The sequence below is a fragment of the Strix uralensis genome, chromosome 8, assembly GCF_047716275.1.
Source record: "Strix uralensis isolate ZFMK-TIS-50842 chromosome 8, bStrUra1, whole genome shotgun sequence".
In the NCBI taxonomy this organism is placed as follows: Eukaryota; Metazoa; Chordata; class Aves; order Strigiformes; family Strigidae; genus Strix; species Strix uralensis.
In genome coordinates, this window is record NC_133979.1 from 30,430,343 (window position 1) to 30,440,570 (window position 10,228).

Sequence of the window (10,228 nt, forward strand, 5' to 3'; positions counted from 1 at the left end):
GCCGCCCCGGCACGAGTTTCCCTTTCTGTGGCTGGAAAAAAAAAAAACCCAAACCGGCAGCAGGAGCGCAGCCCCCTCTAATTAGCAATCTGGCAGTGCTGGCAGGAAGAGAGCAGCCCCATCACCCCGTGCTCCCCACCATGCCACCCACCAGAGCGGGGAGGGTGGTTGTTCTGCCCTTCGAGGAGCGCTGCAGGCGGCTGAACCCCCCGTCTGCCTGCCCAGGACCCCCCCAGCACCACAGCAGGGGCAGGAGGCAGCTGATAGAGCAACCGGGGCATGAGAAAGCAGCCAGCGAACACCCTGGGCCCATCCAGAGGCCTCCCCCCAAAACAGGGTGCCTGTGGGTGGCAATGGGGAGAGCCCCCCCCCAGCTTTCTGGGGAGCATTCACCCCAGGAAGCCCCCCCCCCCCCCCCGCCCTGTCCCCATTTCCTCACCCCACACACCAAACGGGTCCTCGGGCTCCTCAGCCGACAGCATCCCAGCTCTGCCCCATGCGCTGTGCACCCCCTGCCACCCCGCAGCCGGGACACGTGTTCAGCGCCCCGGCCAAGCCCCCCACCGCAGTTATGGGGGGCTCAGCCCCGTGTGAAGGCACCCGCACGCTCCCGCAGCTGCCAGCGGCCCCACGCCCCCCGGGGCTGGGGCATGTCCTGTCCCCCTGGCCGAGTGCCACCCCCAGCCCCTCCATGCCACCCGCAAGCCAAGGGCACCATGTTTCATGATCACATACATATATTTTTTTTTTTTTTTAGTGTGAAATAATTTAAAAGAAACCCACCAGCCCACGGGTGCAGGCTTCCAGCGGTGGTAGGGAACCCCGCATCTCTTGGGGATGCAAGGAGAGGGTGTCCCCACCCCGGTGCCCAGCAGCACAGACCCCACACACACCCCAGCTCAACGGCAGGGCTGGGCTGTCCCCTGGCCCCACACTTGGGGCAGCTCCTGGAGATGCTGGACACTGCCTGGTGGGGTCCTTGGTCCCTCTCTGCCTCCCGGGGGGCCAAGCATTGCACCGGAGCGGGGCAGGTCCTGGCGCCGTCCTGCAGCATCCCGGGACGTCGGTGGGACATCGTCCTCCTCCCGCCGGCCTTCCCGGGAGCCATACCGGGGCTACCGGGGCGCTGGGCGGTGCCGGAGCACGCGGAGGGACAGGGTGTCCGCCCGGCGCAGCAGCTCGCGGATGCGGGGCAGCCCCAGCCCCGAGACGGCCACCCCGTTGACCTGCAGGATCTCATCCCCCACGCCCAGGAGCCCCGCGTACAGCTTGGCCGTGCCGGCGTCCGCCATCTCCTGCACGTAGACACCTGCGGAGAGGGACGGGGCGGGTGAGGCCCCCCCCCAACCCTGCACCCCACAGGGGTGCCCCGGGGCTGCACGCTGGGCCCGTGCATGGCAACAGATTCACTATAAATGGCTTTTGGGATGGGCTGTGTGTCCCAGGCCAAAGCCACACGTGGCAGCATCCCTCCTCCGCCACCGTCACCCCTTTGGGGCTCAGCAGGGATGGAGCAGCCCCCCTCCCCCCATTCCCAAGCTCGCTCCTGGGGAGGGACGAGAGCCACCGCGGAGGGGCTATGCCGTGCCGTGCTTCCGCTACACGTTGGGGACGCACTTTGGGATGTCCCCACCGTACCTGTGTCAGGCCGGCCGTGCCCGGAGGTGACACAAAACCCGAAGGCGCCATGGGGGGGTCGCTGCAGCTCCAGCTGGCTGGTGCCGTCGGGGAAGACCTCCACCACACGCCCCACCGCACGCAGCCGGCCGGGCGCCCCGATATCCTCCACGCTCAGCGAGCGCCGCGGCCCTGAGCCCCCCTTCCTGTGGGGAGAGGGGAGACAAGGGTGAGCGGGGACTCCGGGAAGCCGCTGGGGGATTGGGTGATGGAGCCAAGCACCCCAAAACAGCTTTCTCGGGCACAGCTGGGACATGCCAGGCCCTGTCCTACCTGTCGGCTGTGGTTTGGGGCAGGAGGTAGGCGCTGGCACGGGGTGGTTTGCCCAGGAGCGAGTGCAGGCTCTGGATGGAGGCAGCTTCTCGGGGCTGGCAGAAAGGTGACACCTGGGGAAAAAGCACTTGGCTAAGCTGGGGACAACCACAAACACCTGCAGCGCTGCAGCCCTCCACCCAGCGACGTGCTGAGGGAGCAGGGGGCAGCCCACACCCCCTGCGACACCGCCGGAGCCCTCCCCAAACCACTGCGGAGGAGGGATAAGCCCTGGGCAGGGACACCCACCCAAGGAGCAGGGCTTCTCAGAGGGGGGTGCACCTCGCTGCGGGGATGCACAGGCCATGACCCCCAACCGAACTACCCCATCATCTCCCCTCCCAAAATCTGCTCTTCCACCCCCACCTCGCTCCCTTCTACCCCCTTCCACTCCCCACTTGGCTCCGGGCTTTCCAAACCTGGGCTGGCACATGCCCCCATGCCCTCCCCTCCGCCGGTACCTCTGGGGCCATAAAGCAATGCTCAGGAACGCTTCCCCCAGCCCAGCACCCCTCCTCCAGCGGGACCCCCTGACTGGGGTGACACTTCAAGCTCACCAGGCGCAGGGACTGCAGGGAGGGCGACTTCTTCATGCCGGGGCTGTCCGGAGGGGTGCTGCCGGGGGCCGGGAGCTGCTCCATGCTGTAGCAGCGGAAGCGGCCCAGGCGCTGCTTGGTGCTCTGGCTCAGGCTGCACAGGAGCTTCTTCAGCCCTGAGCCCGAAGCGCTGCTGCCCTTGCGGCTCACGGGCCGCCCCAGCTCCCTGCGTGGAGAGGGGCGATAGTCATCCACCCTGTGCCTGGCTGGGGGGGAGCAGGACCAGCAGCTTTCTCGGGGCTGGGGGTGCATCCTGCACCTGCCTTCACAGCCTTAAGAGCCGCAGCATGGCGAGATCGGGGTGCACGGTGAGATCAGGGTGCACAGTGAGATCGGGGTGCAGCCACCTCCCCGCAGCAGTAACCCAGCACACACGAGGGATGGCTTCACCAGCCAAAGCAATCTGAAGGGCTCCCTACCCATTTTCCCCCTAACTGCAGGGGTTTAACACCTTCCAGACCTCCCCGGCTCGCTGCCTGAAGGGATCGCACTCTGCCAAGGGGCTTCAAAGACCCAGCGCTGCCTGCGAACCCTCCTGCCAGGCTGAGACACGATGCGCCCCGGTGCAGGTCCAGGGGGTTCATGTTTGGTGAGCCCCAAGGCAGCCCCGGGGCTGGCAGCATTTAGCAGCTGATTTTCCCCCCAAAGGGAAAGTCCTAGCACCAAGCTCCAGGGGCACCCACCATCACATTTGCTGCAACACCCCCGGTGGAACCAGATGCGGGGTGAAACCCTGCTCCCCCAAACCCACTTGAACACCCAGGTGAAACTGTCAGCCCCATACTGCGGTTTCTGGGAGGGTTTTGGTGCCACTGAGTCCCACCGGGAAGCCTCGGGGAGGCTCAGCCCAGCAGCATCCTGCTGCGCCGAGGCGGGATGCTCAGGGGCGCAGCACCCACCTCGCGGTGCAGGATGCCAGCGGCCCCTCGCTCGCACTCACCCGTGTGCCACGCTCCCAGCTGGGTGCTGCTGCACTCCGGGTGTCCCGGCAGCTTCCCTGGGGGGACGAGCAGCCTCCTGGGGCGTAGGGGTAACAGTGGGGTGCGACGGTGCCCCTGTAACTGCAGCGAGATAGTCACATCTCTGCCTCATTGGGGACCCCCCCGGGCACCCCCGTGCACAGGTCCCTTACCTCTGCCTGTCCCCGGGGGGTCCTGCCCGTGGGTGTTGTTGCAGTTGTTGGTGGACAAGGCACGGAGGGGGCTCCCCGGGAGCCACCTGGGGCTGCAGGGACCCCGCTGCTCCCCCGGCCCCACTGTGCCCCTGGGTTGGGGGGACGCAGCGCTCCCATCCTCGGGCTCCGGGACCCGGGCTGCTTGGCTCGATACCCGGTGGCTGCCACCGGAGAAGACGACTTTCCTGCAAGGCACCTGGGAGCAGGCCTTTTTGGTGGGGGGGGGAGCGGGGAGGTGGGTGCCTGGAGTTGGGGTGCCAGCTCCTGGCTGCAAGGAGTGATCTGGGGGCTCACTGGGATGCTGCAGAAGATGAGCGGTGTTTCCCACCCCCTCGCTGCCCCCCACATGCCAGCGAGGGTCCTCCTCCTCCTCCTGGCTGCCAGCTCTCCCCGGTGGCGGGGGGAAAACAGCCCCTGTCCGGCTTGTGGTGCCACCTGAGCCCCCATCCCCTGCACGGGGGCCACTGCTGGCCACACACTTCTCCTTCCCAGCCCTTGCCTCCGGCTGCAGGGTGGCACGGGGGGCCCTGTGACCTCGCAGCCGAGGGTCCCGGTGCCCCCGCAGGTGGGGGCTGCGGGGTCCTGCCTCCTCACTGTCCGTTCGGCAGCCGTCGGAGGTGTCGGTGCTCTCCAGGGCCGAGTCCACCTCGTCGATGTAGGTGACATCCCCAATGTATGTCTCCTTGATCTTCTCGGTGTGGATGCGCTGTCGGGAGGGGAGGATCCACAGCGGGGACCCCCGGGGGCCCAGAGCCCTGGTTTTGGGCTCTGGCCGGGCAGTGCTCAGCCCCCCACTATCCCCTGGGACACTTCCTTGTGCCGTGGGGCTACTTTCAGCCATGCTGGTGGCCGCCAGCGTGTCCATGCCCCGGCCAGAAGCAGCACCGAGGAAGGAGCCACAGGCACTGCACTTGCCCCCGGCCACCAGGTCACCACTCCGGGCTTTGGGCTGGCTGGCCCCGTCCCCCGGCTGCCCACCGCCGGCCGGCTCCAGCGAGGAGAGCGCAGAGGCCAGGGCCCGCCGGTGCCGCAGCTGCAGCCGCTCCAGGTACCGCACCTCGGCGTCGCGGGCCGACTCGTCCTCGAAGCGGACGCGGGACGGGGAGGGTCCCCGGGGCCGCCGCGGCCGCCCGCAGCTCGACTCCCCACTTGACGAGTCACTCAGGCTCCCACCATCCCGTGGGGTGATGCTCGGCCTCCCGCTGGGCTCCCTGCCGTGGGGACAGACAGATGGACACGGACGAGCTGCGAGGGCTGCCCAGCTCCCTCGGGAAAGCAGAGCAGGAGGGGGAAAACCCAAGGCAGGAGATGGGGCAGGAGGAAAGTCCACCTGATGCTGCACTGCCGCGTACAGCCCTGCTCCCCTCCAGCCCTCTGCCCAGGCTGCCTGAAGCTGAAACCATGAGAGGCTACGGCAATGCCCCGCTGCCACAGCCCGACCTCCATCACCTTTCCCCTGCACCGCAGCGCCTCGTTAATCAGTCTGGGAACACCGACTCGCACATGACCCGGCACACACGGTGAGCCGTGGCTTTGGTACAGCCCCCCAGCCTCGAACCTCCTGGGTGAGGCACTCCCCATCAGCTGGGAAACACAATCCTCCCAGCCAGCCGGGAGCACCCCGCCACGTTATCATAAAACACAATTAAACACCCCCCAAATATGATGCTGCAAAGACTTCACGCGTGCCCGGGCAGGGGGATGCTCCTGCGAGCATCACGCGAGGGTACGAGGCCGCACACGTGGCCGCAGCAGGTCGGCCCCGGGCTCTGCACAAGCGGGTGCACACTCCGCACACGTGCCCGCACGCCTGCGCACGCTCCCCACACACACTCGTGTGCGTCGCCCATGCACGCTCTACACATGAACCAAATCCAGGTGAGGCACCCCCGAGCACTCCGTGGTGGCGACAGCGGGGGGCAGGATGCGGCCCGCGGGGCTGGCACTGACCTGGGGTGCGGGCCGGCGGCGGCGGGGAGGAGGAGGAGGATGTCGTGGCTGGCGCGCAGGGGGTTCGTGCGAGCCTTCATGCGGGCACGCTGCAGCAGCTGCTTGGCCTGCTCGTGCCGTGGGCTCAGCTCCAGCTCCTGCCTGGGGACAAAGGCCCTGTGGCCCCGCAGCGGGGAGGGGGATTAGGAAAAAATAACAGGGATTAGACCTGGTTTAACAGTGACGATGAGGCTGCTCTGCTCAGAGAAAAAGGGCCCGGCCTCCATTCATAGGCGGGCTGGTTGCCGTGCAGGGGCACAGCTGGGCAGGAGTCCCCGTACCCCCCCGTGCCAGGCAGGAGGCGGCGGGTCACACCCCGCACCGGCGATGCTTTGGAGGGAGGCTCAGCACCACACAGCTCGGGCACCGGCTCAGCCGAGGCAGCACTTTGCATCACGGGCATCCCGGAGGTGGATGGGGAAACTGAGGCAGGCACCGCCTCCGATCCCCACTAGTGTAAATCCTGCAGCGATGTGAACGCAGGTAGGTTTGGGATGACCCCCCCCGAGCTGGCTGCCTTCCCTTCCTTGCAGGGTGTCTTCCCCCTGGTCCCCCGGCCCTGCCAGCTGCAGGGTGGGGGCTCCATCAGCGACGGGAGGGCACAGCCCTGCTCCAGCACTGACTTCCCGGTTGGCCATGGCCCTAATCCCTCTGATTAAAATAATCAGCTCAGGCAGTCACTTCGGGGAGCCTGGCCTTAACCTCTTCGCGGCAGGAGGGTGGGCGCATGCCGGCCCCCAGGAAAGCCCCCTGTGCAGCACCATGGGGGGGTCCAGGCTTCCCCCCAGGTTTTGGCTGCCCCTGTGCAGGGGGAACGCAGCATCCCCGGCTCTGCCATGAACCTGGCCGTCACCAATCAACCACAGCCCTTGGAGCAGAGTGGAACCAGTACCCACGATACAGGGGGGTCACTCCCACTCCCTTGCTTCCCCCATGCAGCCCCCGAGCCCCCAACCCTGCTCCCTGGCCCAGCTCACCTGCCTGTCCCACCCCCATATTTTTAGTCCATGCCTCTAAGGTTTATCATTAGTCCAACAAGATTACACACTCCTGCTGCCTCGATCCTCTTAAGCACCTGGAGCAAATTTCTGTCCCATCCTCTTCCCCAGCTCCCTTCCCACCGTGGGGTCCTGGCAGGGACCCCCCTGTGCCCAAACACCACATGGACACCCGGCTTGGCCTGACCCTCCTGCCCCGCTCGCACCGAAGCATCACCAGAGCCCGTCCACACTCCACCCACCAGCTGCCACGCTGGGGGCTGCCCCCACAGCCCTTCCGCGAAGCCCTGCTGAGCCCCAGCGCTGCTTCACGGGGTGCATTTAATATACAAACTGGGGAGGAGGAAAAGAGGGAAATATCCGTCTCTGCCACACTGGGACTGACCTACCTGCAGCCCTCGGCGTCCTGCAGTGAGACCCCCGAGTCCCAGTCCCCATCGCTCGCTGGCACCTCTGAAATGCAGGACAGGGAAAGGCATCAGCCTGGCTGGACTGCGGCCCCCACCCTGGCCCCCCCTCAATAGCACCCCCTGTCTCCCCCAGCCTCACGGCTCGGCCTGTGCTAACAAACACCCTTTCTGGGGCTATCCCAGCTGCTGGGCTCTGGAGAGACCCCAGAGGAGCAGGATGTGGGGCAAGAGCACCCGGCGTGGGGTGTGCCCGCAGGGTCGTTAGGGCAGATGCTTTTAAAGAAGAAATTAATTCCCTTTTCTGGTGACAGCTTGCAAAGGGAAGATGACGCCCACAGACCTCGAGTGCCCCAGAAAGCAGATTTCTTGCTCTTGCTTTTAGCAGTGAAATTCCTCACCAGGACGCTGGAGGGGACCGGCAGCACCCGGAACATCCCGGTGAAGAACCGCCCTGTTCTGTTTGTGGGCATCTTCCACAGCTGCCGACGAAGGGGATGCAGCACCCGCGGGGGACGGGGCAGCCCTGGGGTGTGAACCAGCTACACCCACAGTGTGGGAGGCTGGAGGACGGTGCCGAGGACCCCCCCTCACCTCAGAGCTTTGCCTTCCCGCTCCCCCTGGCTCTACCAAAACAGCCACCGTCTGCCGAAAATACGCACCGGGCGCAGCGAGGCCCAGCACCTCCTGCAGCAGCTGCCGGTTCCTCTCCACCTGCTCAGCCAGCGAGAGCCTCTCCCAGCCCTCTGCCGCGGTGGGGGACACGGAGGGACCCCCCCGGTCCCGTGGCAGGGTTCGTGTCTCTTCTTCCAGGGGGGGTCTCTCATGGAGGGAGGCAGAGCCCTGGGACCCGCTGCCCTCATCCAGGGGGAGCTCGGTGCCTCCTGGCACAACTCCCCTGGGTGCCGGCACCCGCCAGAGCCCCGGGGTGCTGGCGAGGGGTGCCGGGGTCGGGGGGCCGCTGGCCACAGGCTCCCCGCCATCCAGCAGCCCGTCTGTCAGGTAGGTGCGGAGCTGAGCCCGTGGCTCCGCCACGTCCACTCCCGCCTTCCCCCGCCGGGGCCGGTGCTTTTTGGGTGAGGGGCGTTCAGGGGTGGCCGTGGGGGTCCCCGGCCGGCCACCCCCCCGCTTCTCCTTCAGCGCCTTCACCTTGCTCTCCAGGATGGCGTGGGGGCCACGGGCGGCGTCAGGGCGCTCCGGTGGGGCGGGGGCTCGGCCGCTGCTCTGGCCGTGCTGCTTGGGGGGCCGTGGCGCCCGCCGCGTCTCAGCAGGAGAGCCCCCCTCCATGCGCCCTGCGGGGAGAAAACCGGGGGGAGGGTGGGTGAGTCCCCACACTGCCCTCACCTTCCTCTGCCCTGGTGCCTCCTGCACCCCAGAGGCTCTGCAGACAGCAGCTTGGGGGGCAAACGCAGGCGATGCCACCACCATGCAGCATGGCCCGGCGGGGAAGGGGACAGGGATGTGGCAGAGCACGAGGCCACCCACCCACCCAGAGCACTGACACTGCACTAGCACCGCTCTGGGGCGGGGGAATGGGGGAGCAGGGGGAATGGGGGAGCGGTGGTTCCCCGAAGTGGGCAGCCAGGGGTTGATCAGGAGTGCGGGTGCCTGCCTGTGCTGTTTTGGGTGCCCCAGGAGCACCCGGGCAAGATGCCCCGGAGGGAACTGGCACTTTCTGAGCCAAATCAAGGCCCCAAAACTCTCCAGAACAGAAATCCCTCGCGGCTGCAACTCGCCGAAGGTGTCACCAGCCCCCTGCTCCACCCCAGCCCCCAGCGTCACACGTGTCACTCGTCCTGCACCGACCTTGTGGTCCCGGTGGCACCCAGGTGCCGCTGCCCCCCTGCACCCCGCTGGCAGCATCCCGTTCCCGCTGGTACCCCCGGAGGAGCCTCCCCCACGCGCGGGGCTGCAGGAGCATCCCCGGGACACCCACCCGGGCCCCAATCAGCCCCCCCTGGCCCACCGCAGCCCCTTTGCTGCCCCGGGGCAGAGCAGTGGCAGGATGGGGCTGGGGGCGGGAGGCGAGGGCTGTCCTTACCCCCGGAGCAGCATCGGGAGAAGGCTGGGAAGAGAGAGAAGAAGGCGGAAGAAGGGAAGGAAGCAGGGGAGGGGAAAAAAAAAAATTAAAAAAAAAAAAAAGGACAAACCAGCAAATCCCGGCCCCTTCAGCCAAGCCCGAGCTCAGCTGCTTGGCTGGGCTGTGGGGCCGCAGCGGGCCCTGCCTCCCGCCTGGGCCTCCTCCTCCTCCTCCTCCTCCTCCTCCTCCGCGCACACCCCACGCAGGGCACCCGGCCAAATCCTGCCCCGGCCCCAAAGCTGAACCTCCTGCCCCTGCGCTGGCTGGTGGGTGGCCCCAAAGGGCGACGCCACCGTGGCCACCAAAGCCTGGGGGGACGCAGGGGACCCCAACACCCCGCGCTGGGACAGAGGGAAGCCCGGCTGCCTTGGCCGCCTCTCAGGAATGTCCTTTGTCTGGGCTGCGGGTTTGGGAGGCGAGCGGGGAGCGGAGCCAGCCCACCGCCCCAGGCCTGCCGGGGGGGCACCTCACCCCGGGGTGCTGGGTGCTGGAGGGCTCTGCCCAGCACCAGTGGCTGGGGCTCCAGGAGGCCCCAAAAGGATGGAGAGGGAGGTCCCGCCGGGCAGGGCTGTTTTCTCTAAGAGCCTTCAGACCGGCAGCAAAGCCTGGCGGCTTTAGGCACCCTCCTGTGAGCATCACACATTTGCAGACGTGCTAAATTCTCCTGATTTCCCGGAGGCCAAATCCTGCCTGGACGCCCGGTGAGCCGGTGCCAAGCGAGCACCTTCAGGCAGGAGGATGGTGGGAGCTGAGCTTGGTGCACCCACACACCACCACCCCTCAACCCAGCGTGCAACACACACCCTGCGGAGCCACCCGCTCCCCATGGCCAAAACCCACAGTCCTCCTCCCCCCGAGACCTCACAAAACTCATCACGCAGGATGAGGGTCCTCGGTGGGCACCGCTTACCTGGAGGTGCTGGGGCTGCGGTCCCCGGGGGGCAGGAGGGGTGCTGCGGGGGCCATGGGTGTCCCGGCCCCACTCTGGCTGCCGC

General features: G+C 67.2%; 1 protein-coding gene across 2 annotated transcripts; it reads right to left on the reverse strand.

Moving 5' to 3' along the window:
* Nucleotides 1-719: 719 nt before the first annotated feature.
* KIAA1614 (KIAA1614 ortholog) lies at nucleotides 720-10,228 on the reverse strand. Of its 2 annotated transcripts, none has more exons than XM_074876950.1 (10): nucleotides 10,144-10,228; nucleotides 7,816-8,445; nucleotides 7,136-7,199; nucleotides 5,710-5,865; nucleotides 3,718-4,970; nucleotides 3,526-3,646; nucleotides 2,547-2,751; nucleotides 1,951-2,063; nucleotides 1,639-1,823; nucleotides 720-1,309 (listed from the first exon to the last, which is right to left on the reverse strand). In XM_074876950.1, the coding sequence occupies exons 2-10, from the start codon at nucleotides 8,438-8,440 to the stop codon at nucleotides 1,116-1,118; spliced, it is 2,916 nt and encodes a 971-aa protein (XP_074733051.1). In that variant the 5' UTR covers nucleotides 8,441-8,445; nucleotides 10,144-10,228; the 3' UTR covers nucleotides 720-1,115. The 2 variants fall into 2 exon arrangements, with proteins under 2 accessions (XP_074733051.1, XP_074733052.1); XM_074876951.1 differs by lacking the exon at nucleotides 10,144-10,228 and adding an exon at nucleotides 9,195-9,226.